This window comes from Vipera ursinii, assembly GCF_947247035.1.
Source record: "Vipera ursinii genome assembly, chromosome: 9".
NCBI lineage: Eukaryota > Metazoa > Chordata > Lepidosauria > Squamata > Viperidae > Vipera > Vipera ursinii.
In genome coordinates this window covers 3,358,832-3,385,759 of record NC_139523.1, presented here as the reverse complement: position 1 = coordinate 3,385,759, position 26,928 = coordinate 3,358,832, and the positions used below count along the sequence as shown (strand labels likewise).

The following is a 26,928-nucleotide window of genomic DNA, read 5'->3' as shown; positions in this document are numbered from 1 at the left end:
GGAGAAGCCGCGCCGGGCGTGGCAGGGCAGGCGGGGCGGCGGCGGCGCTCCGGTCGCACCGTCCTCTCCGCCTCCCGCGCCGGAGCCAGTACCATGCTCCCCGCTGCGTCGGGCGCAGCCAGCCCCGAGTCGGACGCGCCCTCGCCGCCGCCGCCGCCGCCGCGCCCAGCCGCCGGGCGCCCCGTCTTCGCCGGAGGTCCAGCCGGAGCCTGAGCCGGGCACGCTCGGCCGCGCCTCGCCCGCCGCCCGCCCGCCCAGGATGCTGACCGGCTGCCTCGCCCCGTGCCCGCTGCTGGCCCGCTCCTGCCCCGCCGTCGCCGCCGTCCTGCTCGGAGTCCTCTGGCTGCACGCCTGCCGCGGGATGCCCCATGTCATCCGCATCGGTGAGCCGGGCGGGCGGGCGGGCGGGGGCGGCGGGCAGGTCGCCCAGCGGCGGTGCCCGGGTGGGGGGGGGCGGGCGGGAGCGCGCGGCGGGGGGCGGCCAGCGGGAGCCCGGCGGGCCGTTTCTGCCACGGGCGGGGTTCGGGTTCCGGGGCTCGGCCCGGCGGTAGCCTCGTGCGCTGGGAAGGCCGGCGCCGCACCGGCCAGCGGTGGGACTCCCCGCGTGCCCTTGACGGGGAGGGCACGGAGCGGACTTTGGCGGGGCTGGCGGGCGGGCGAGGTCCGCGGCGCCGGCAAATCCCGAAGGGCTGCGCCGGTCCGCGATCCCTCTTCTCGGACGGACAAACTAGCCAAGTGGACGTCTTCGTAGGTGCCGGGGGGAAAAGTGACCGGGAAAGTCGGGACTGGCCGGGCGGCTGCATTACAGCCTTCGCCGCCTCCCTGCTTTGCTCCTGGCGGCTCTCCTCATCCCCGCGGCCGCTCCGGGATCCGCCGGCGCGGAGTTCATCGCCTGGCCGAGTTGTGAGGGCTGGGGGGCAGCGGGGCGAAGGGCAGCCTGGCGCCAACTCTGCGACGGAGAGGTCGGGAAAGTCCGGAGCCGCAGAGCCCTCCGCTCCCCTCCCCCCGGCCAAGGAGGCGCCCGGGTCGCCTTTGGGCTCTGCGGGGTCGGGGCAACTGGACAGCCTCCAGCCCGGCTGGGGGCAGAGGAGGGGCGGCGGGGGAGACTGAGAGAGTCTCCCTCGCTCCCGAAACCGACGGACTGGGTCAAAGCGTTCGGCTTCGGGGCGGAAGACCCTGCAGGGGCGGCCTTTCTCTTTCTCCGGGTGGAGGGAGCCGCTGGGCCTTGACCGGCTGGCAGAGCAGCGGGGCCCCCCCGCCCCGCCGAAGGCAGTGGCGACCCCGGCCTTTCCTCCCCGGGCGGCAGGGAGAGGGTGGCCTTCTTCGGCAGCCCGCCCTGCCTTTCGCCCCGGGCTCCGTGCGGTCCGCCAGGCTGGCCATCCCGGCGGTTTCTCAGCCGCGGCTCAGATCAGCCTCCCCAAATTCCCCAGCTCTGCGCGGGGCGGCCTTGCCGTCGCCTGTGCGTGGATCGAGCGGTGACCTTCCTCTTGCTCTGCCTTTGGCCCGGCGCGCTTCGCCTGGGGCACCGGCCGGGAGCTGGCGGAGGGGCGGGGAGGCCGTGTCGGCCGGCCCCGCCGTGATTTCGGGCTGGGCTGGCAGGGCATCCATCCAGCCGCTCTCCGGCTGGCCCAGGTCTTCTTGTATTCTCAGGGCTTTAGGCAAGGGATTCTCCTTCACGCTGAGTGGATAAGAGCCTTTATTTGAAAAAGTTGAGCCAGGTTGTGCCCAGAGAAAAACATTTATTGATTTGTTTGGAGGGGGGGGGCTGGATGTTTACTCTGTGTGGGGGGGGGACCTTAGGGTTTTTTCTTTTCCCTTCTGTTCAGTCATGTCCAGTTTTCTGAGATTTTTTTTAAATTCCATTTATATCCCACCCTTCTCCGAAGACTCAGGGCAGCTTACAAGATTGCCTGGACAAACCTCTGCAGTTTTCTTAGCAAGGTTTTTCCGAAATGGATGCCATTGCCTCCTTCCTAGGGCTAAGAGAAAATGCCTGGCCCAAGGTCACCCAGAAAGAGTGGCCTGAGGCAGGATTTAGACCTCAGGGTCTCCCTGTTTCTCACCTGGAGGCTTTACACCCACCAGCACGGCGCCAAATTGGCCCTGTAAAGCTTGAGTCATATAGGCTAAATGAGGAATCTGGGGGGGGGGACTTTTTAGGAAGGGAAGTTGCCCCTCCCTTTGGGGACTTGATCTCACCTGGTCATAGTTTGGGGTGGAATTTGGGCCAATGAAAGAAAAAAATGGATCCTTTGGGTGTCCAGAGGTTTGGCACTCCGCTCAGGTGGATCACTTTCAGGTGCTTCTGCAAGTGTGGCTGGGCAACTGCAGACTTTCAGGTGCGCCCCAGAGATCTTCACCCATATGGGAGGGAAGATTCTTTCAGGCATTGTCGGGTCCCAGCTCCGTCTTGGTAGCGGTGCTGGGTTCAAGGAGCTGATATTCCAGGGTTGTTGTTTTTTTTTTTTTAAAAAAAATGTTAGTTAGAAGAGCTCAAAATCCCTTTTTCCCCAAAAAATGCATAATGAAAAGGAAACTCAAGAATGACAGGAGAATTTGTAGTAACTCCAGCAGTTTCAGGTTTACGTCAAAGACGACCGTCTTTCTGATGCTCTTCTGTCGTCTTTCCTTTTCTAAGGAATGAAGAATTTCTTCTATCCTGTGTCCTTAATTTGTTTCCTTCTTTCACAGGGGCATTTCAAAATAAAAGGGTCATAAAAAAAATAAGCAGCTTGTTGGATTTTGATCGAACTGCCTAATAAATGGCTGTAGGAGCTTTGAAAACACCGTAGAGGTGTAAGTGTGGATTTTTGTGGTGGTTAAATTATTATTTTTCTTTTTGCCTGCAAGACAAAGCATCTCTCTTGTTTTTCAGTTCTGTTTCTAAGGAATCTTGTTCTTTGTGACTAAATCAACGCAGATGTTTTTATTTTTAGGGTTTTTTTTTGTAGAATGTAATGTTGAGCATAATCCTTTCTAAGCGCCATTTGTAATGTCTGGTGGAGAAAATGTAATTGCTGTCACGGGAATGGCGACAAGAATCCACACATGGAGGAGTGGAATAACCTAATTGACTTAAGTGCTATTAGCTGGTGTCACCGAGGAAGCTTCTTGCATTTTGTGAGCGCCTGGGAAATCACCCTGTCTGGTTCTTTAGGGGAGTACAAAGCCTCTCGCTTGGTCAGGACCCTGAAGAGAATTTCTCATCTCCTCCTCCTCCTCCTCCTCCTCCTCCTCCTCCTCCTCCTCCTCCTCCTCCTCCTCCTCCTCCTCCTCTTCTTCTTCTTCTTCTTCTTCTTCTTCTTCTTCTTCTCTCCAACTTCAGCATCTTCTGGGAGTAGCACAAAAGGGGCCGTGTCTCGCACCGTCTGCCTCCTTGCGCCCCTCCACACCAGGAACCATCAGAGGAAGGCAAAACTCTTGCAAATGGAAATAGCAAGAGCCCTTTTAAAATTATAGTAAGCCTTGAAATGCCACATTTGATATTTTGGTAGCTGAGGCAAATAATTAAACAGATGGAAGGAGCTTCAGCTGAAATTCTGCCTTGTTAAAATGGGTCAGATATTTGTGGTTGGAGAAGGGAAGGGAAGGGAAGGAAGCCACCTCCATCCGTATCCTGGACCTGGGCAGAACCGTAACCTTGGCAAGAGGCGTGTCACGGCACCAGCAGGTCCCCTTGTGTTTGCCCACCGCAGCGTCTCCACCTTTCTCTGCATTGGGGTTCAGATGGGAGTGGGAAGTGGGTCTGGACCCTGGCCAGGAGCTTTTGGGGAGGCTCAACCTTCTCCCCCCCTTCTCTGGCAGGGCTGACTCAGGCTGTTGCCTCTTCCAGGGAAGGCATCTGCCGCTGTGGCGTCTCCTGCGGCTGCAGCCTCCCAAGGAGACGGGATTGCGCGCGGGGCATCTGCAGCAGCTGGAAAAGGGGCCCCAGTTGTGTTTTTGAAACGTTCAGGGTGAAAGAAGAAAGAGACGAGACAGGCTGAGAAAGAGATTGTCCTGCCTGTTGTTTGGATAATGCACCGGGCAGGCGGAAGAATTTGTGGAAATAAAATGCCTCATTTGTTATTGATGTGAACGTGGTCAATTTCAATTAATATTTCCTTGAAAATGGGCTGATTATTTTCAGGATTTTTTTCCTTGTTTGGAGGATTTGTTTTCTGTCTCTTGTTGTTTCCTTGAATTTTTTCCTTGATAACGATTTCACTGTTGAAAACCTTAGTTTGTTTAATGCTGTTTTAATAACATCCACTATTAAAAGAAAAAGGCGCACAGGCTAAAATAGTGATTAAGAACTCACGGGAAATTCGGCTTTTAAATGGAAAGATCAGAGGCAAATGAATCAGAAGGCCAATGGTGTCTGTGAACCTCTGAAATCCACAGCACAGGAATGTCGGCTTTGCATTTTGTGGTGTCAAGGCAGCTCTGCAAAGAAGGGGGGCAGTTTGGAAACGATGTGGGTTTTTCTCCCACATCTGGACCGGCAAAAAAGGACTCAACCGGTTCCCTTTGTTTTTCATGCAGTGTTGAATTCAGCACTGTGAAGTTTGTCCCGCTACAAACCTGGGTCAGTGCCTTGAAAAACAATGACTTGGCTTCCATTCGGTGGAAGCGTAATTGAAAATCAATATTATTGAAGTCAAGCTGGCGTGGAAATGTTTGCAAAAGATCAGGGTGGTCAGGATAATTCTCTGGGATGGCAGTTCCACTTCGGAGCCAATCTAGCCTTGGCCTCTCCTCTTGCAAGGCAGCGCTTTGGTATCTCTCTGCTGCTGCTGGCAAAGCCCCTGCTGAGTGTGTGTGTGTGTGTGTGTGTGTGTTGATGTGTGAGGCTTCCTTATACAGCAGAGGGAGCCTGAAGAGAATTGGAGGTCACCCCCCCCCCACCTGCCCTTTTCCCCTCACTGCACCAGGCAACCAGCTCGAGACAAGGAACTCAGCCTCTCTTCCCCCCCCCCCCGCACGGTCCCCTCCAGGCCTGGAACAGATCATCTAGATTAGGAAATGTTACCTTGAGGAGCTGCCCTCCTAGCTCCAAATGCTTCCCAAAGATCTTTTGAATCCCAGCGCAGAGAAGGTAGCCAATGGAAGGACAGGTGTTGCGTTCTGGCAAGGTGAACAATGGGAGATCCTGTGATTTATTTATTTCAACTGCCAGAAGGGTGACAGTGTTGGAAAACAGAATCTTTATGTGTGGGGTGGTGGTGGTGGGTAAGATTGCCTAATATTTTAAATGGTGAAATAAATGTAGATGTCCCGCAGAGTTTTCATCTGCAAGGAAGAAACTAGGGAGAAGATTCTGCGGTGCTTCATCTGTCGAAATGAAAGGAGCCATCTTTCTTTTGTACCTGCCAATATTTAGATGCATCACCTGGATGCCAGTGATAAACCTGAGGCAAAAGAGTCAGATTCTGGTGAACCGCCAAATTAAAGCAAATCTGCAAATGAATCCACAAAGGCCTTTTCACAATTCTTTTTTTTTTTATTGAAAAGTTTTAAAAATACAGTTTTCCTTTAAAAAACCCCCTTCCCCCTCCCTCCTCCCCTCCCTACCTCCCCCCTTCCCCCCCTCCCCCCCTCCCTCCTCCCCCCCACCTCCCCCCAACCCCCCTCCCCCCCGGACTTCCCAGAGCTAAATACAAGGTATATATATATAAAAAAGCAATCATAAACAACCATATACTAAGCCTTTTCACAATTCTTACCCCCTCCCTGCTATGAACACAAAGCTGATGGGATTCATAGCAATAGTGAACTGGCTTCTCATTTTGCACACATTCCTTACGCATAAAACAATCCAGGAGAACCTGGAAAATTCATGCAGAGTCCTGGTGACTGTTGACATTCTGATTTTTTTTTTTTTACAAATTTGGAAGAAAGTCCTGGCAGGTAGTAAAATTTTCTTTATCTGCCTGAACCGAGGAGCAAGTTCATCGGCTCCTCGGCATGAGCAGATCCAGTCTTGCCTTGGTTTGGTCTCTGGGGGAACTGAGTTCTGATTAGGTGAGGATCTTTGTCTTTTTACAGAGATGGGGAAAGCAGCTTTCTGAGGCTGACCCTGGCCGAGCTTTGCGCCGTTGGTTGGCCGCTCCAGTTTCTCTCATTTTGCTATGAAGGCAGAGATGAATGTCAGGCTACAGCGTCAAGGGGGCTTCTTGGTAGCCAGCTGCTCCAGCGACTCAATCCTGGTCCTGCAGCCTTCAGGAGGAGAGGCAGTCGGCTTTGAGATGGAGTCAGGGCTGCCGTGGGAAAGCCGGCTGCTGTTTTTCCAAAACCAAACAGCTGCTTTCCCCAAGTGGCTGCGGCTTCATTCTAAATATGCTGCGTTAGGCTAGATGCTGGATTTCACAGCCTGGAAGCATTTCTGTGCACATATCCCGGGTAATTTCTGATAGTCTAGCCAAGCTCTAGGCACGTAGGCATGAGTGCTGTGTTCCCATTCTTCATGCTGCGTAGAAGAATCTACCTCATGAGGCTGGCAGTGAATTTTCGCCATTTCTCCCTAGTGAACTCTGTGGTTTTGTGTTTGTAATAAATCCTTGGTTCGACCGTGGCTTGGAGAGCTCTGCAATCTACTTACAGCTTAATGTGGTCCATCTTGTCCTTTTAACGTGATTGCAACTCCTCTCCAGCTTCTAGTTTGCCAGTTGAGAGGAAGCTGATCCCTTGCAGAGCCCAGGGCAGGCTTTGAAACATGGCAGCTGCTCCCGCTGTGGACAGTCAGCAGAGGGCAGGTGTGTGTCAGTGATAGCTCTTTGTCTGCTCATCACTTCTTGGCCTTTGGCTAAGATCAAGTGTCTAGTACCACGGTTGGGACCCACCCACAACGGCAGCTCAAGATAAGATGCCCTCAAGTCACACTCAACGGCTGGAGCACTGGATCTTTTGCTTGGCAGCGTCCTGGCGTCTCTTGTTGCCCGACTTCTGTTGCTGCTAGGATGCCCTTGGCCCAACTTGCTGTGTCTTTACAGCAGAGATGGGCAGAAAACGTGCCAGGCTTCGCTTGTTTGCCACCTAATATGGTGCATTTCTCAGCTCTTGTTGCGGAAAAGGCTTTGATTTTTAGGCAGTTGTATTCATTTCATTTCTTCAACTGTGTTTCCATTCTAAGCAGTACAGATTCCCCCTCTGTGCTTTGCAACCGCTCAAAATCTTGTAGAACCAAGGGTGACAGAAATGAGAAACAATTTGCAAAACACGAGGGGAAAGCCCCAAGTGATTCTGGCTACAGGGCTGAGCTGCCAGCCACAATGCTAAACATTTTGCAATTCTTCCTCCCTCCTCATCCAAATTGTCTTTCTGCATAGGTTGCTTTCTTCTGCTCTCCAACTTCTTACTGTCTGGACACACAAAGCACATTTTTTTCAGGTCACGTGGCCACACCCCTTCCTCAAGATTTTGTACACGTGAAGGAGAAGCTGAAGCAAATGGGAATTCCCGTCTATTGGGTGTTACACAGATTATGCCAAGAATATGGCATCCAGTTCTGGGCACAGCTTTTAAAGAAGCATGTGGGAAAACAGCTGAGGGGATCCTGGAAACGAAAATGGAATGATTGGAGGTGCTGGGTCTGCTTAGCTTGGAGGAAACCAACTAGCTGGACCTGAAGGGCTGCCATCTAGAAGACAGGGCAGAATTCTTCAGAGATGTTCCAGAAGACAAAACAAGAAAGAAGGAGCAAGGAAGCAGAATTTGCTTGTACATCAGAAAAGGTAACCGAGGAACAGTCTGCCTTGGGAATCGCCTTTGCTGGAAGTGTTAAAATGGGGGCTTGGATGATCATCTGTCAGGGATGCTGCCGCTGCCACAGGGGATTCCTGCACCGGGCAGAAGGTTGGATTAAATGGTCCAGGATGCCTTCTACCCCCTCGCCTCCCCCCCTACTTCTGAGGTTAGGCCAAGCCAGGTTCCCGCCCCCCCACCTGTGATCCTCTCTCTTGCCTCATCCTTTGCTTGCTGGAGGGAGGGTCCTGGAAGCCCTGGGAGCTCTGACTAGGCTAGACTCACCCCCCAGGCTGAGTTGCCCTCACCCCACCTGCTAAAATCTGAAGGTCTGACTAAATGCCCTCCAGGTTCAATATTAGCTGCTCCCCTTGTGCGATAAATGCTGCTTTCAGAGGCCCCCCTTTCTTTCACAAATTGTTTCAGATTCAATCTGGGGTGCAAAACTCCCAGTGTGACAACTTAGATGTTCAGAAACAGCTTGTCCGTTGAGGGAACTGAGCAGCCCATGCTCCAGCTGAGTTGGGTGTAAGAAGAGAGCCCTTGCCAGCCCAGAACCGGAGTGCATTTTCTGCCGAAATGAATGCAAGCCTTATGGGGGCTACCTTGCCACGTCCTGGACTTGATGCGGTCAAGGCTGAGCCCAGAAGCCTTTTGCAGGTTCATTTCTGCCTACTGCGCTACCTGAAGCTCCAGAGGCGGCAGGGCATAATCTTAGCTTACGCATTCTCATTCAGCATGTGATTGAATCCAGACAGTATTCTTTGGATTCAGCTGAGGGGCTCCTGCAAACGGAGATTCTGTATTCCATGCACCTCGGCTGCCTGACCAAGAGTTAATATTTCAGATTGTCCTATAATTCCCACAGGCTGCTCTGTCTAGGATGAGATTCTCGAACATTGCATCTTTGAAATAATAAACTGTCGCCATAAGAGGCACTCTTATCCGCAAGGCCAGTTCTGCCTCGTCCAGATTATTAGCTGGAGAAGCGGGGTGAAGGGGGGAGCTCTCCTTGTTCATCTATCCACATCGTTCAAATCACCTGGCTGAAAAGAGGCTTGCCAAGATGGATTGACTCCCTCTGAATCTTCCTCTGAAGCCCACCTGGAAATAAGGCCAGCGGATCCCCGTGGTCTCCATTGGTCTTGGCTTCTCCTCCCAGGATTCTGGCGAAGGAAATTCCCTCCATTGGGGAAACCATCACAGACCGGCATTTGGCTGTTTTCACTGCTGCAAAGAGCTCTTTGCTTGGGTTGGATTGTAGTTACTGCAATTTTCCCAGCCTGCATTTTTTCTGTTTCATTGCTGGCAACTGTTGCTGCCTCCGTGACTCCCTTCTGCGTCCATGACAGATATAATTGCCTGTGGTGTCCTTCTCCCCACAATTAGTTATTGTCAGCTACTGAAAAGTCTTTCCCTGCTGTCTGCTAGCAGCACAGGTTTAGAGTAAGCATATGATATAGCGAACAGTCTTGAATTATGGAAAAGGAACGGTGTCCCTGCGGATTTTACTCTGCTAGTTGTTGCCGACTCGGGGATGGTGCTCGTCTCCAAGGCCATTGAGCCAGTCTTGTCCGAAGATGTGTCTGTGGCCAGCAGAGTGCTGTTTTCTCCCATCTGTCTACTTGCATTTGCACGCTTTCAAACTGCTAGGTGGGCCGGAGCTAGGCAAAGGTGGGTGCTCACCCCATCATGTGGTTCTTGGGTCTCGAACCCGGGCTGTCGGCCTTCCAGCTGAAAGGCTTATGCTGCCTAGTCACTTGTGGAAAGTGATATGCAAACACAGGACTGAAGTAAGTTGCTGAATGCAGGAAGAGTAGCTATGATGGAAATAGAGCATAAATGGATTTCTTAGCCGATGGGTCATAGGACACGGGACATAGAAAGGGACCTTGGAGGTCATCTAGTCCAACCCTCTGCTCAGGCAGGAAACCCTATACCATTTCAGACAAAGAGTTGTCCGGTCGCTTCTTAAAAACCTCCAGTGATTGAGCATCCACAACTTCTGAAGGGACGCCATTCCACTGATTAATTGTTTTAACTGTCGGGATGTATGTTATCCTGTTTGTATAAAGCGCTTACAGATAAATGTCTTGAAGAAGTATTGTTTGGGAAGTAAACACTGGTACTTTTGTATTCAGATTATGAGAGGTTGTTGGTTGAGAACCAAATGAGCAATGAATGTCAGATAGACTGTATGAAGCAACAAGAGTATGACAGTGTATCAAAGGCCACAGGAATATGTTTGAAAAAAGAATGGAAGGAATAAGTTATACAAAAAAGGCCAGAAAAAAAGGAAAAGGAAGAATTTGTGTACTTTGTACAGTAGTAAAGGTGGGAAAATGGATGAAGAAATATTTAAATGTGCAGATGCTGGTAGGAAAAATAGTGGATAATACAGATGGTCCTTGTCTTACAACCATTCATTTAGTGACTATTTGAAGTTACAACAGCACTGAAAAAAGTGACTTATTGCCCCTTTTCACACTGTTGCTGCTTCCCCCAGTCACGTGATTGAAATTCAGACCATTGGCAACTGGCACGTACTTATGACGGTTGCAGAGTCCCAGGATCACGTGATCCCCTTTCGTGACCTTCTGACAAGCAAAGTCAATGGGGAAGCAAGATTCACTTAACAACCATGTTGCTAACCGAGCAATTAACAATTCACTTAACTGTGGCAAGAACGGTGACAAAACTCACTTAACAACTGTTTGGCTTAGCAATGGAAATTTGGGGCTCAGTTGTGGTTGGAATCTTTATGTCCATTTGTTGTGCGGCACGCATCCTTGTTAAAAGAAGTGAACATAGTGCCAGAGCTCCTTTGACTGCTTTGCGATAGGACAGCGAGAGCTGAGCCCGTTTGTGCCGTTAAAAAGGAGAGAGACCAGCTGGATGGGAAATGAATGCAGCTTGAATACAAAAACGTGTAACCGACTCAAAAGAAGTAGCCTTGGCGATTTGGCCAGAGAGAGAGAAAGAGGATGAATCCCAAAGCGTGTGACATGAAGAAAGGAGCGATGAGCCAATAGCAGGGCTGTCCACACAAAGCCACAGTAATCCCGGATCATCTCCATCTTCCTCTTGATGTTGGGTGGCAGCAATGACAGGGGCAGATAAGGGCATGCACATGGCGCTGCCACTGCATACTTGCCTCCTGATAGATGTAGGTAAGTTGTGCGCAGTGATTTGCATAAACACACACACACACACACACACACACACACACGGCTATTTGCCTCCTTTTCCCCCCCCCCCAGCAGAATCCCAAGATCAAGAGGAAGAGAAAGTCAGATAAAATCATGGCTGGGTCAAATATGTTGATGGGATTTGGGATAAAAAAAAGGGTGAGGCGCTAAATGAACGAAGGACATCTTATGAAGTGCTGCGTGGACAGAATAGAAACAAAGATGGCTTGCCAGGATGGAGCCCCCCGACATTGGAAGTGGTGTTTTCCATGTTGTGCTGGCCCAAGATTTTTCATGCCAAACAATCTGGGCGTTATGGAGGAAAAGGAAAGAGGCTTGAGATGATGCAGTTGAGTCAGTGATCTGCTTGGATCCAGTAAATCTGGCAGATTTGCTGTGAGATCGAGACCCCCTTCCTTCTGTTCCATAATGCTATTTTGGTTGCAAGAACCCCAGCTTTCCTGTATTTTATTCAACATATTTTGAATGGTTGCTTGAGGTAGCCACCTATGCATACACAGGAAAACCATTTTCTCAAACACCAACTCTTCAATAATAGCTAGTGGCTGGGTCAATTGACCACTAGATGGTAGCCAAAAGACATTAGTGGTCAAGAGATTGGGCAGTTGACAGGAAGGATCCCATCTCTTTACATTCTCTCTCGGCTGCAAGAAGGCTTGGGCAGCAGCTTTTACTTGGGCGAATATTGTGTTGCAGTCAAGAGAGACAAAGTCTTTGTTGCTCTCTGTGCTTGTTAGATCAAGATGATAATATTTCTTTGAGGGAAGTGAAAACATTGGATGGAGTACCCAAACAATGGGGCACCCATCCCTACCAGATTTTGGTAGAGGTATCAGTTTTAGTCTTTTTCAACCAGGATAAACCATAAACCACTCTTTTTTATAGCATTGTGCAGTGTAGCATCCCCTGGTCCCATTTTGGAGGTGCGGAAGGCTGTCTGATGGGAGGAAGCAGGTCAGATGTGGCTGTGTGGATAAACTCACATGGAGTTCTGTGGAGTACAGGAAGTCCTCGGCATGTTTAGACGTGCAAATGCTTGTAGAAATGTAGTGGGCAAAACAGGTAATGCTCGACTTACAGCCATTCGTTTAGTGACCCTTTAAAGTTACAACGGCGCTGAAAAAAGTGACCTATCACCATTTTCCACTCTTAACAACCATGGCAGCTTCTCCCGTGGTCACACAAACAAGATTCAGACGCTTGGCAACTGGTTCATATTTATGATGGTCGCAGTGCCCCAGAGTCATGTGATCATCCTTTGCGACCTTCTGACACACAAAGTCAATGGGGAAGCCGGATTCACTTAACGACGGTGTTATTAACTCAACAACTGCAGCGATTTCACTTAACAGCTTTGGCAAGAAAGATCGCAAAATAGGACAAAAACTCACTTAACCACAGGCTCGATTGTGGTGTTGCAGACAATGCTGGTATGAGCTACGTCTTGCTGTTTCCCTTTTTATCTTGTGCTTTTATTTTCTTTGGCTTCTTATGTTCTTGATCTTTATGGTGCCGATCTTGAAAGAGAACTGCATGAAGAGTAAGAGGCTGGGGGAGCCTCCTAGATAAGTAGATGGAGGCTGGGGGGGGGGGCAAAGCTTCAGTCAGCTTTGCTTGGTGACCTATTTTTCTAGGGCATGAGGTCTTGGCTGTGGGCACCCTGGTCGCCCATTAGGTTACTGCCAGGCACCATGCATGGCACTGCTTCGGCGACATGCTTGGAAGCTGCAGTTGGTCCCCCTTGACTGCTTGTGGGAGGGCAGGAACGGCTCTTCATGCTTAACACCACGTGGCCAGAGGCTCTGCTTAGAACTGGGACCGGCCAGCCAAGGTCAAGCCTTCACGTCCACCGTGGGCGTCCCTGGCTGGGATGCTCTGGGCTCCTCTGCCCCGAGAGTCTGGGGCGAGTGAGAGAGCCAGCCCCACCAGGAACAGCTTCTCACCAGGCTGCCAGATGGCTCCATTGCCGCTGCCGACTTTTAGAAAAAGCCTTAACCCCTGAGCTCTCCAGAAGGAGAATCCATTTAAGATCTGGCACATTACTTGCATGACTATTATTAATTTATTTTATTACGGTGAATTATGAAAGGGTTTGACAGTTTTAAGGATCATTATTTCTATATCATTTCTGTATTGCTGTTTGTTTTTCATTCTACACTGCTATGAGTCCATGTGAAATGTGGCAGGGCATAAATAAAGTAAATAAATAAATATTGCTCTCTCTTTCTTCCTGGTGTTCAAGACAAGCCTGGCCACCGAGTGGCTTATGGAAGAATCATGATCTCCCTTCTACGATTCTGGTTCTGGCAGTGGCTGCCGCCGCGGCTCTGGGTGACAAAGGGGCCTTCCTAAAGATCTGTTTAAAGATCTTCCCTTGATGGATTCGGGCCCTCCTCAGCCACCCGGCTCTGCTCCTAGGAGTCGATTTTGCTTTGTGCTGTTGGACTGGAAAAGAAAGGCCGAGACAGAAGATTCTTGCGTTTAAGAAAAACAGGCAACGATTGCACATTAACTGCTTGGTCTTCCCTTCTTGCTTTTCTCAACTAATGTAATTACTTGAGAAAAATCTTTAAGTGGTCAATAGCCTTTTTAATTTTTAATTTCTTTTAAAGGAAAGAACTGCCCACTTGAAATTGGCTAAGGAGTCTTGAAAGTGTAGAAGTGGAGTAGCAAAGGGAGGGAATATATTTTTTTTAACAGAGAGTGGGTTTGTAAAATGGAATGAAAAAAAAAAGCTGAATTTCTTCTACCAGTGAACAAGAGTTGGAAAAATATTCTGTATATCTTTTGGGAAGAAGGTGAGTGAGTTCAGTATAGCCCATGCCAAGGAACTATTTATTTGTTAGATATTTTTCTACCTTTATTTATGTGGAACTAAGGTTGTGTCCAGTGCCATGGCCTTTACATCAGAGTACACCGAACTGATACGTTCAAGCGGGATCATAAAATCTTATCGTTAGAAGGCCATCTAATCCAGGGTTAGGCAACCTTGGCTCTATTATGACTCGTGGACTTTCAACTCCCAGAATTCCTGAGCCAGGCTGGCTGAGGAATTCTGGGAGCTGAAGTCCACAAGTCTTAAAAGTTGTCAAGATTGCACACCCCTGGTGTTATGTATGCAGGCACCTGCATAGCAACAGCCACCAGGGGGCGTTGGCCTGAACGGTTTTGGTGGGAAACCCAGTTTCGGCGGGAAAACCTAGGGCCAACCCCATTGGCTGTCCGCTTACCTGGCTAAGTATTTAAGGAGGCCAGGTAACCCTCATCCCCCAGTTCGCTACCCCCCTCCAATAAAGAGCTGAACTCACACACCGGCTGGCGTCTCTTCCTTGTGTCGGACCCACTACACAATACCTGGGCTAGCCCATCATTCTCTTGCAGGGTTGTTGTCCCTTTTCCCTTCTCCTCCATGGGCCAGAAAGAGGGCCGAGAAGAGCTCCTTGAGCTCCAGCGGCTTCCGAGTTTGTGGTGATTCGTTTGAAAAGCCACAAGAGGCTGTAGGCCTGGGGAGTTGCGGCCATGTGTAGGTCAGTGGCATTTGATTGTTCTGTGACCAGTCTCCCTTTTTTTTGGAGGGGGGGGGAAATGAAGCATCAGGGAGGGTCTTGGGTGGAACTCTTTCTAGGCCTTCTGGATTTGGTTGAGGGGGGTGACGCAAAATGCCAGTTGCCAAGGACGTTTGACTCTCAGCTGTGGAAAACTCTCCATGCCCTCGTATCTCAGCCTAAGAGCCGGTGTGTGTGTGTGTGTATGCATGTGCAGCGGGGGAAGGCGCTGGGCTAAGAGTGGGGAGATGTAGGGTCAAGTCTACCTTCAGCCCTGAAAACAGCTCTTTGGCTTCGGTGGGGTTTCTAGCTTCTGTGGTTGTGTGGGGAAAGAAGGAGGAGGAGCATTTTGCACACACACACACACACACCCTTTAGCTCCTGTGCAGAAGTCGGGACGTAAAATGAGAAAGCGAGGAAGTGTGACGAATGTCCCTAAAGAGAAGCCACCTCAGACCATGAACGCGCCCCCCCCCCGTGCTCTGCTCCCATCTCCCGCTGCGGGTTCCGGCCTGGGGCTGGAACCTGTTTTGCTTGGCTGAAGGTTTAGCTGAAATTATGTTATTGTTTGTTCTGTGTAGTTGTACTGAAATATTAATGTTGCTTTGGATTTTTGATTTTGGAGTGGAACCGTTTCTTTTCCCTGCTGCCTGGCTGTTTTACATTTTGAGTACCTGGCTTCTGGGGCCAGATCCATTTCTCCCAATTAGGAAGAAAGCAAATTGCACACTAAAAGCTGTAACCCAGCCCAATTTGCATCTCATTATCTGTAATACGGTCCATTATGAATTCACATTTAATTTTAGTACTTTTTTTTTTTGGAGGCGATGCTCAGCCTAATTAAATCTTTCCCTTAATCCAGGAATCTGCTGCTGCAGCTCTTCTGCTTCTCCCCCCCCCCAAAATACCCCCCTCTACTAAAAGGCCAGCTGAGACCCAGCCAGAGAGACCCCACCTGTAATATTCCAGTCACAGGCCACCCTTGAAAACGCTTTTAAGCTTTGGATCACACCCTTGTGATTCCCCACATAGGTCCAGTCCAATTCTGCTTGGAAATTAAATGGATTTTCTCACCATGAACTGCAACCAAGAACTGAATTTGGCCTGCAGATGCAGACAAACTGCAAGGCTTTTCCTGATGAAGTCTCAACCAAAGGGCCATCCCTCTTCCAACCCTTCCTACAGCCTGGCTATGCTTTGGCTTCCCTCTCCTGCACGCCCACAATCGGATGGACTTCAAGGCCCAGAATTATTGGCCAATTAAAGGACTTGGGAAGCTGGCACGTCTGGAGAGGATGGGAAGACTTTTCCAGCCTGCACTTTGTACTCTTGACTCTGTCTAATGGCCAGAAATGGCCTTTAGCAAAACAGCCTTAATTACGGAAAACATGCCTATCCAAACAGCAGAAAAGAAACAAAAGCTTTGGCTCGGGAGACTGATTGCCACCATTTAATGAGCCAACATGGCTTGGTCAGACAAAATGACACCAACTCGGGAGCTGTGCAAGAGCATCAGTGTCTTAGAAGCCTTTGTGAAGCCCCTCCACATTATTTTTCCCATTTTTACATTTTTAGTTGTGCTGCATAATTTATTTGTGCCATCCATGAAAAAAGGATAGTAGGACATTCCACATTTTGCAGCCTTTAAAACATGCATGTATGTGCATATGTACACACACACACACACACACACACACACACACACACACACAGCTCCCCTTTCCCTGATTTCTGAAAATTTTGCTAGGTATACTTGTTCACTAATTTCAACCTCATTGAATCTAATTTCAGGCTCATAATTTCAATCACAAACAGAAAAACCAGAACATTTTCTCTTGCATTTTTTTTAAAGTTGTGTTTTTCTCTGCATCTCATATGATGATGAGTGTTTGTATATTGGTGTCCCCCACTGTGTGCCTGTTAAATGAAAAAAGGTCATTGCTCTCTACCACTTAAGGGAAACCTTTGGAATGAAGCTGTCAATTCTATCACAAGATCATAGATTTGTCTCCTCTAACCATGAATTCCATCTACACTCTTTTCTACTGATTTGCCTTTTCATAACGTGAAATTCAGGATTTGCATATCTTTGGCTTAAGATTTTCCAAGTTTTTACATAACTTGGATGTGCCCATCCAAGCCGTTAAATACTCCGAGGCTGAGCTGGCTTTCCTTTTGCAGTTTGACTTTGCCTGGTGGGATTTTTCCTTCCTTTGGATATTAACAGATTGATGAGGTTGGGGATTCCTAGGGACAAGAGAGCTGCCTAATGAGATGAGGACTTCCAACCAACCTTGCCTTGAATCCGAGAGGCATTTTCTTTTGAGAAGCAACACTGTTCTCATGCAAGATGCAGTTTGGGCTAAAATGGTCTCAGATGTTTTCTTGCAAAGCCATTAATGCTCTCCTGGAAACATTTGACCTTAAAGTCCGTCTTGCTTGCTGGCAGGGCTGTCATCTCCCTCTTTGTGCCCAGGGATCCTGGGGGGGGGGGGAACCTTGGCACTTCTTTCCTGTGATAAGAAACAGAAATCTTCACTCCTGTTCAAGCTGACATGCAATAACATTTGGGGGAAGGCCGGGCATCATGTCAGGGATGGAGACAATCTCATTTGGGCTGCTTCTAGCAGAATGTTTCCACCATCTGCTTGACAACTAACTAGCACTTTTGCCTGTCAGCATCCTTCAACATGCAAGACATTATTTTGATGTGTTACAAAGATCCTGTTTGTGTTCATTCTTGCTGCCCAGAGTTGTTTTTGTTGCTCTTCCTCCTCCTCCTCCACCCCTCCCTCCCTCCTCCTCCTCCACCACCACCACTTTTGATATCAAGGAAGATACAACTTTTTGGTTCCAGAGTTTGGTGGGAAATATTTCCATCCAGAGAATGACTCTCTAGAAATTCTAAACAATATATCTAAACAATGACAATATCTAAACAATGGCAATATTCATTTCTTTAAAGCAGGGGTCCTCAACCTTGGCAACTTTCAAGACTTGTGGACTTCAACTCCCAGAATTCCTCAGCTAGCCAGCTGAGGAATTCTGGGAGTTGAAGTCCACAAGTCTTGAAAGTTGCCAAGGTTGAGGACCCCTGCTTTAAACAAAATGGGAAGGAACCAAGGAGGAGAGGAATGCAAAACTTTGATGTCATTGGCAGGACTACATAGTTTGCAAGACTGAGGTGTGGAATTATTGAAAATTACATATACATTTTAATGAGAAGAAAACCACTCGTAAACTGTAGGTGATGTAATGAGACCATTTAACGGCCATGTTTAATGGTTGTTACAAACCTAATTCCATTTATAATGGAGATCATTACCTTATTTATGAAATAATTGACAAGTTCTCAGAGTTCTCCAGCTTCATCTGTTCCAGGGGTAGGCAACCTCGGCTCTTTTATGACTCATGGACTTCAACTTTGGGAGTTGAAGTCCATGAGTCATAAAAGAGCCGAGGTTGCCTACCCCTGATCTATTCCCTGCAGATTTCTGGGAAGCAGGGAATGTTAACTAAGTTCTTAGGTGTTTGCAGTCTGTACTTTTTATCTAGTAATTCAAGGGATTGCTTTAGCATGGCTAGCTAGGGAATTCTGGGAGTTCAAGTCCACAAGTCAAAGTTGCCAAGTTTGCAGCCCTGTTTTAGACTGCTGTTTTTAATGAAAAATAAGTTTCTTTTTTTTAAAGCAGTAAGCCTTTTTGCCAAGTGTGTGTGGATTTTATAAACTATGAGAAGAGTGAAATTACTGAGTCCTTTATCTGTAAGAGGAGCTATTTCTGAAATGTGGGTTGTGAGCTAACTTTTTCTCCTGATCAGGAAGGAGAGCAAAATTTGAGCTTATGGTTCAGGGTGGGTAAGTGAACGTTATTTTGCTGCTATCAGCAAAGTTATTCCTTACATATTGAATTATAACATCTACCCCATTGCAATTCTGTGGCTCCATATTATGGTGATTTTATTATGGCTTTATCTTAATTTATTATTTCCTATATTTCATTGTCCACATATCATTCATGTACGTATGTATGTACAGTATGTATGTATGTATATGTGTGTGTACATATATGTATGTGTATGTATATACATGTATGTGTATGTATATATATACACACACACATATACACACACATACATAAATTTGCTGACACTTTATTTAAATTAAATTTGTCTATCAGTGATTGCATGACATCTGTAGATGCTATACGCGAAACAAATAAAATAAAGTTAAGCTATCTGTGACTTGTAAAACAGGTATTTTGGGGATAGCACACAAGTTCCTTTTGTTGATGTTAATGATTGGATGTTAGAAACAGAAATAAACCCATCCACTAAAGGAGCTGCCATCCCCATCCCCTACCAGCAGAAGAAACTTTTTTTAGGAAACTTTTTTTAGGACAGAGGTCACCGAACTTTGTCGGTTGGCGGACTGGAGGAAAAGGGAGGGGGAAGCATTTTATGTGCGTGCATGCGCGCTGCAAACGGTGGAGCTAGCACCCATGTTATGCTCGCTAGCCCTGCCCCATTCTTGTGTGGCGCAGCACCTTGTTTTTGTGCCCTGTGGTGTAGCGGCAGCGGCCCATTTTTGCACCCCACGGCGTGGCAGTGGCCTGTTTCTGCGCCCCGAGGCGTGGTGGTGGTGTCCCGTTTTCGCACCCTGAGCAGCAGCGGTGGCCCGTTTTTGCACCCTGCAGCTGTGGCACTAGCGCAAGTGAGGGGATGTATGCGCACATGCACGCACACTGGCCAGCCTGTCCTGTGGCCTGGTGACCAGCAGGCCATGGCCCACTACCGGGCTGCAGCCCACAGGTTGGGGACCCCTGCTTTAGGACATGCTCTCTTGCTTGAGGGAGAAGTCAGTGGCCCCAAATGGGTGGGGGGGGCATAGGCAGTGTTGTTGGAACTGTTGCCTCTTGATTGATCTTTGCTTTTCCAAGGATTTGGGGGATTGTGTTGTTACAAGTTATTTTCTCTCTGGGTAGTGGAAAATGCAGCATGTGAACATTTACACAAAACACCGGTCTGCGTCTGTACTGTTTTGCTGTGCTTCACCTTGCTCTGGAAGTTTTTCTTTTAAGCTTTGCTTGGCAATTATACTGTTCTAAATGCAAACAGGATTATATGTGACTTTGTCAGCATTAGAAGCATCACTATGCAGTTACAGAGTGATACGCACTAGTAATGAGTATGCCCTGTTCACCGCCCTGAGTCCTTCGGGAGAAGGGCGGTATAAAAATTTAATAAAACCTAAACCTAAACCTAATGAAATGCCCTTTAAAAACTACCTGTGGATCTTTGCTGTAATGGAATAGAGAAGTGGGCGAGAGAGGCTGGCTAGATCAGCGTTTCCCAACCTTAGGAACTTGAAGATGCGTGGACTTCAACTCCCAGAATTCCCCAGCCAGCTGGCTGGGGAATTCTGGGAGTTGAAGTCCACGCATCTTCAAGTTCCTAAGGTTGGGAAACGCTGGGCTAGATCACAGGGAGCATCGTCTGAGAGGGAACCGATAAGAGGAGTGCACTCAGAAGCACGGAGTTCCCTGGCTGTCTTATTTATGGACTATTTTGCATTTTTTCTTCCATTTGTTTAGGATTCTGTGCTACATTAGATTTAGCACAATTACATTACATTAATGCAATTTAGGAGAAAATTGCTGGTGGCAGCTTGTTTACCTATAGATACCAAGGCCGTTTGCAGGCTGTGTGTGTGTGTCTGCCTGCATATTTGTGCAGAAAAGCAAAAGTGAAGCCCCCGTTTGCTAGTCTCTGTCAACAATAATTCCTGAGGTCCAGTGGCCACTTGCAGGACCTGGCCGAGGAGGGTGGCCCATGACGGGTGGGAGAGCAGAGCTGTCCTCTGGCCTGGATCTGCCACTGCCTCAGGCCCAGGTGTGCATTCTTCTTTCTTGCTTGTATAGGAAAAGAAAAGAAACACAGTGCTAATTATCATGGAAATGCATACATTCGCAGAGAAAAAGACTCTGCAAAAAATGCTTTGACAAAGTAAAAAAAATGCATCAGGAAAAAACCCCAGAAGAAACAAAACATAATATCAGTATAATTACAGTATAGGTACGCGGTGGCTCAGTGGGTTAGGACGCTGAGCTTGTCGATCAGAAGGTCGGCAGTTTGGCAGGTCGAATCCCAAGTGCCGCGTAACAGAGCGAGCGCCTGTTACGTGTCCCAGCTTCTGCCAACCTAGCAGTTCAAAAGCACGTAAAAATGCAAGTAGAAAAATAGGGACCACTACGGTGGGAAGGTAACAGCGTTCTGTGTGCCTTTGGCATCCACATGACCACGGAGACATCCTTGGACAAGCGCTGGCTCTTCGGCTTTGAAACGGAGATGAGCACTGGCCCCTAGAGTCGGAAACGACTAGCACGCATGTGCGGGGGAACCTTTACCTTTACCTTAATAACAGTTACAATTCCATCTTATACATATCTAATTCATATCTGATATTATTCAAGTACCAATATGAATTTCTAGTACTTTTATATAACTATCACTCTTTTTTAACCTACTCTTCTTTATTTTATATAAGTGAATCCGGGTAGTTCATTATACTTGTGCATACTAAATCTACGTCTCTAAGCAATCCACTCATACTTGGAGATTGCAATCAGATCTGCAATTCATTCAGCATATGTGGCTTTGCAATGCCAGTTTTTCAGAGAGAGGAATGGCATAGATTACAGAATAACAGAGTTGAAAGGGACATTGGAGATTGTTTAATCCAACCCACTGCTCAGGCAGGAGACCTTATGCTGTTCCATACAAATGGTTGTCCAATTTCTTCTTAAAAACCTGCAGTGTTAGGGCACCCACAACTTCTGGAAGCAATGGTTGATTGTTCTCACTGTCAGGAGATTTCTTCTTAATTCTAAGTTGGATCTCTCTTTGATAAGCTTCCATCTGTTTTTTTTCTTGTCCTGCCTTCTGATGTTTTGGACAATAGGTTGACCCCATGTTCTCTGTGGTAGCCCTTCAGATATTAGAACATTGCTATCATGTCACCCCAGTCCTTCTTTTCCCTAGACTAGCCATACCTAATTCCTGCAACCATTCATTATGTTTTAGTCTCCAGGCCCCTAATTATCTTTGTTGCTATTCTCTGCATTTTTTCCAAAGTCTCAACATCTTTTTTATAATATGATCAAAACTGCCCCTCAAATATTGGAAGACTGCTACCATGTCACCCTAGTCCTTCTCTTTGTTAGAGTAGAGATACCCAGTTCCTTCAACTGTTCATGATATGCTTTAGACTCCGGTCCCCTGATCATCTTTGTTGCTCTTCTCTGCATTTTTTTCTAGAGTCTCAACATCTTTTTTGTATCATGGTGACCAAAACTGGACACAGTATTTCAAGGATGATTTTACCAGTGTGGTATATAATGGTACTTGTCATGGCTGACTCACTACTCACCCCTGCTCAAACAACAGAAATGAGGAGGGGAGAGGGAAAGTATTAGAATATAAGGGAGGCTTGGGATGAAATTGAGGAATGCAAGTGAGACAATGAACAGTGGGGAGGTCCAGGAGAAATGGGGATTTTACCTATTATGGTTGTCCCGTGAAAACTTTAGAACTGGCTTTGCTACTTCTATGCCTATATGGGATTATCAGTAAAGTTATACTCTTGGTAAAATAATGTCCCAGGTGTTTCTTTTGCTGCATTTGCCAACAGGACGGTTGACAGTATTAATACTTCATGTAATCTTGAATCTATCCCTCTACTGATGCAAGCTAAAACTTGTATTGGCTTTTTTTGGCAGTTGCAGCACACGGCTGGCTCATACTTAAGTGATTGTCCACTAGGATTCCGAGATCCCTTTCACCATTAACTGCTGTTGAGCCTGATACCATTTATTCTATACATGTGCATTTCATTTTTCTTGCCTAAGTGTAAAACTTTACTTTTCTCAGCACTGAACTGCAGCTTGTTGAATTAGGGACTAACGTTCAAATCTTTCAAGATTCTTCTGGATCTTGAGTCTATATTTTAAAGTGTTAGCTATCCTCCCAGCTTGGTATGGTGTGTAAATTTGATGAGTTCCCCTTCTATCCCCTGATCTAAATCATTCATGAAGATGTTGAAGAGTAATGAGCCTAAGACAGAACCTTGGGCTTGCTTCTTATAGATGTGGTTCCATTGAGGACTACACGTTGAATGTGGTTGGTCATCCAGTTAGGAATCCATCTGGTGGTGATGCTGTCTATTGTAAATTTTTTCCCTTATGAAGAAGTAGGCTGTGATCTACTATGTCAAATGCCTTCTTGAAGTCCCAAGTATATTTTGCTGGTATACTAATTTAGTCACTTTGTGACTATTATGAATACAGTAAGGCGTGTCTGGCATGAACAGTTTTTGACAAACCCACGTTGGCTTCTAGTAATAGCTTTGCTTGTTTCTAGGTGTTTGTGAATCCATTGCTTGATTTTCTTTTCCAGGATCTTCCAGTATGGATGAGAGGCTAACTGGTCTGTATGCATTGATCCTTTTTTTCATTTTTGAATATGGGAACCACATCTGTTCTTTTCCAATCCTTTGGTAGTTCCCCAGTGCTCCAGGAACTTTGAAAAATTTGTTACATTGGTTTCAAGATCACTTCTGCCAACTCATTTAGAACTGTGGGATCTGATCCTGGTGATTTGAACTTGTGTAGAGTGGATAGGTGTTGTTTTACAATTTTCTTGCCTATTTTAACCTGTATTCCTAATAGGAAATGCAGAATCCATTTATGTTGTCCAATTGTCAAATTCCACATACTTGGTATGTAGTTCAAAAGATTATCTTCTGTGAATTTTAGATTTTGTCTCATAGTCACATGTATATAGTCTACTATTTTCTCCCGAAACTTAGTATTGTTTGTTTGTTTGTTCTGTTCAGAGTTGTGTAATTCTCAGCTGGATAAGTCCTGGGAGTTTTCTTGGCAAGGTGGTTGTTCAGAAATGGTTTACCATTGCCTCTTTCCTTGATCTGAGAAGGAGTATGTTGTGTATGTAAATAGTTAGCAATAAGCCATGAAAGATATTGCAAACACTGTGCAGCTTTGCAAGGTTTAAAGCGGGAAAATAAGGTGCAATCATTGGACGCCACAACCAAGGAGCGGGAAAACAGACTGTTTGTATTGGTTACAGTTCAAACGCTTTCTCTATAAAAGGGTTGCAACATTTGACATTCGACAGTTGACTTTGTGTATTCAATAAACTCGTTCAGTGTTAACCATTCTGAGTCCTCGTCAATTCGAACCAAACAACTGGCGACGAAGGTGGGATTGACAGAAGACCAGAGATTAGGAAGAATTGTCGTGAAGGCGACAAAGTCTGAGCGAGTCACAGTCAACCGAGCGGCCGCGGCAGAATAGGAAAAAAATTCTCCGAATGGCGCAAATCGGGTCATTGAAGGAATTTGACCCTAACTTCCCCGAAGATTGGGAAGAATATATTGGTCAGGTCGAAGGATTCCTGTTAGTGAACGGAATCACCGACGACCGGAAAAAAGCAGCGGCACTTTTGACAATTTGCGGCACACCGGTCTATAGAGTCGCTGTCGGGCTGTGCCAGCCACAACCAGTCTCCAGCGTGCCCTATGCCGACCTCCTTGCAAAACTAAAGGTGCACTTTACTCCCCGAAGGTCCGAACTTTTTTGGCGGCGCATCTTCGAGAAGAGAAATCAGAGACCGGGGGAGTCCATACAGAAATTCGTCGCTGCCGTCAGGGAAGCCGCAGTTCGTTGCAAATACGATAATTTAGAAATTAGGATTCGGGACAGAGTTGTGCTGGGCTTACGCGATGAACAATTACAAAACAGAATAATCGCCAAACCTACTGGCGATTTACAGGAAGTGCTCGACGAACTCCTAACGTATGAGTCAACCGGGTATCGCGACCCCCCCCGCAGTAGCATGGCGACAGCACCTGAAATTAACCAAGAGGGCTATGTGGACTGCGGGGAGGTGGATCAGCAGTGGGAGGAAGAGATCGCCGAAGTCTCCAGGCGATTTGGGAAGATGGCACCCAGACAACTTAGAAGCGAAGGGCCCGAACCCGGCCGCCGGCAACAACCCGCAACACCGCAGAGACCACCGACCGGGGCACAACGACCGCGGCGGGACACCGCAACCAGACCGCGCGACAACGACACCCAGAACCGATGTGGCAGCTGTGGCGGCAACCATCCCCGCGCTTCCTGCCGATTCCGCACCGCCAAGTGCAGGGCTTGTGGCAAGACCGGCCACATCCAGGCCATCTGCAGAAACCGCGTCCGGGACTCCCGTCTGAATGAAGTCGATGTGTGGCCAGAGGGTAAGGTAACCCCCAATGCTAGTGGCAAGGAGACCCCTAGATCCCGGGCGAAATTTTCAAACCCAGGGGAGGTGGCCCGAGTCAATCGGAAAAGGCAGGGAAGGGGGCACAATTTTCCGGACGGAAAATTAAAAATCACAGTCCTTCTGCAAGGGGTTCCTTGCAGAATGGAAATCGATTCTGGGGCTTCAGTGTCGATAATTTCCACTGAAACCCTGGAAAAAATTGAACAACTAAGTGGAAAAAGAATTCCACTTAGCCCAACAAATATTCAATTAATGGACTTCCAAAAAAGTCCAATAATCGTAAAGGGAAAGACCAGCCTTAGAGTTAATTTTAAGGGATTTAAGGGGGTCTTAGATGTGGTAGTTACGGAGGGGAATAGGACTAGCTTAATAGGGCTTAATTGGTTTCCTGCCCTGGGAATTTGGATAGGGGGAATAAATTCTGTGATTAGAAATAAGACCCTCGAATCCGTCTGCAAAGAATTTGCAGACGTATTCGATGGATCTCTAGGCAAGTACAAAGGGCCCCCCATTAATTTTAACCTAGACCCCTCAGTAAATCCAATCAGGCTAAAGGCCCGGAGGGTACCTTTTGCCTTAAAAGAAAAAATCGAGGCCGAGCTCGACCGGCTTGTAGGCCTCGGAGTTTTAGAACCCGTTGAGGGCGGTTTATGGGAGACGCCGATCGTCACACCCCTCAAACCCAATGGGGATGTGAGGATCTGCGCCGACTATAAAGCGACCCTCAACATTGGAATGAAAAAGCATGCTTACCCGGTCCCGACGGTGAAGCAGGTCCTCGCCACGATCCAGGACGCCGCCATCTTCGCCAAGCTCGACTTGGCGCATGCGTACTTACAGTTGACTGTTTCCAAAGAGGCTGCAGAGGTGCAGACAATTGTTACCCACAAGGGGGCGTTCCGAGTCCACAGACTGCAATTTGGGATTGCAGCTGCTCCAGGCATCTTCCAAGAAGTGATGGAGAGGACCTTAAAGGGCATACCTGGAGTATGCCCTTACTTTGATGATGTCCTAATAGCTGGAAAAGATGAAGGAATGTTAGTAGAGCGACTGGAACAGGTACTGGGTAGATTTAGAAAGGCTGGATTAAAATTAAAAAAGGAAAAATGTAGCATAGGGGTTAAGTCCACTGATTTTTTGGGGTTCAGGATTGACAAAAGCGGAGTCCACCCTACCCCTGAAAAAATCAAAGCAATAAAAGGGGCGCCTGAACCAAGGAACAAGGCTGAGCTACAGGCCTTCCTAGGCTTGGTAAATTTTTATCACACTTTTGTGCCACATAAGGCTGCCATTGCAGAACCACTGCACAGGCTTTTAGATAAGAAGACCCCTTGGCATTGGCAAGACAAGCACAAAGTGAGTTTCCAGACCTTAAAAGATATCCTTTCCAGTAGCTCAACTGTAACCCACTTTATAGAAAATAGACCAATCTACCTGGCGTGCGATGCTTCGCCTTATGGCGTTGGGGCAGTAATCAGCCATTTAGACACCCAGGGAATGCAAAGACCCATTGCTTACTACTCCCGCACACTAACCAAGGCAGAGCGGAACTATGCTCAAATTGACCGGGAAGCTTTAGCCATAGTGGCAGGAGTTAAAAAGTTCCACGACTACCTGTATGGCAGGAACTTTACAATACTGACAGACCACAAACCCCTGCTGGGACTGTTTACCACAGATAAACAGACTCCCCAAATTATGTCTCCCAGGATGCTGAGATGGTCCATTTTCCTCTCAGCATATTCATTTTCCCTCCAATACCGACCAGGTAAGGACATGGGTCATGCAGACGCTCTTAGCAGATTGCCCCTTAGCACAACAGAGGAGGACCCTGCCCCAGTGGGACAAGTAATGTCCCTACAAGATATTCCTGATCTGCCCCTAACTGCTAAAGACATAGCTGAGGCAACCAATAAGGACCCCATCTTAAGGAGAGTAATGGCCTGGGTCATGAGCGGTTGGCCCAACGCCAACCCAGACGTAAAATACAGTCCATTTTTCCGAAGGAAGGATGAACTATCAGTTCATATGGGTTGCTTACTTTGGGGAACTCGTGTAGTAATCCCAGGGATGCACAAATCAGCTATTCTATTTGAATTGCATGAGGGACACCCTGGAAT

The 26,928-nt window shown here is 47.7% G+C and overlaps 1 protein-coding gene across 1 annotated transcript in view; it reads left to right on the top strand.

Annotated features, from left to right (window-relative positions):
• Nucleotides 1–259: 259 nt before the first annotated feature.
• The window catches only part of GRIK3 (glutamate ionotropic receptor kainate type subunit 3), a gene marked incomplete at its 5' end in the record, with an annotated part of 230,445 nt that continues 203,776 nt past the window's right edge, over nt 260–26,928 (top strand). The window contains one exon of the mRNA XM_083369037.1: nt 260–383. Within this exon, the coding sequence (XP_083225163.1) occupies nt 260–383 (124 nt within the window). The remainder of the gene's footprint in view (nt 384–26,928) is intronic.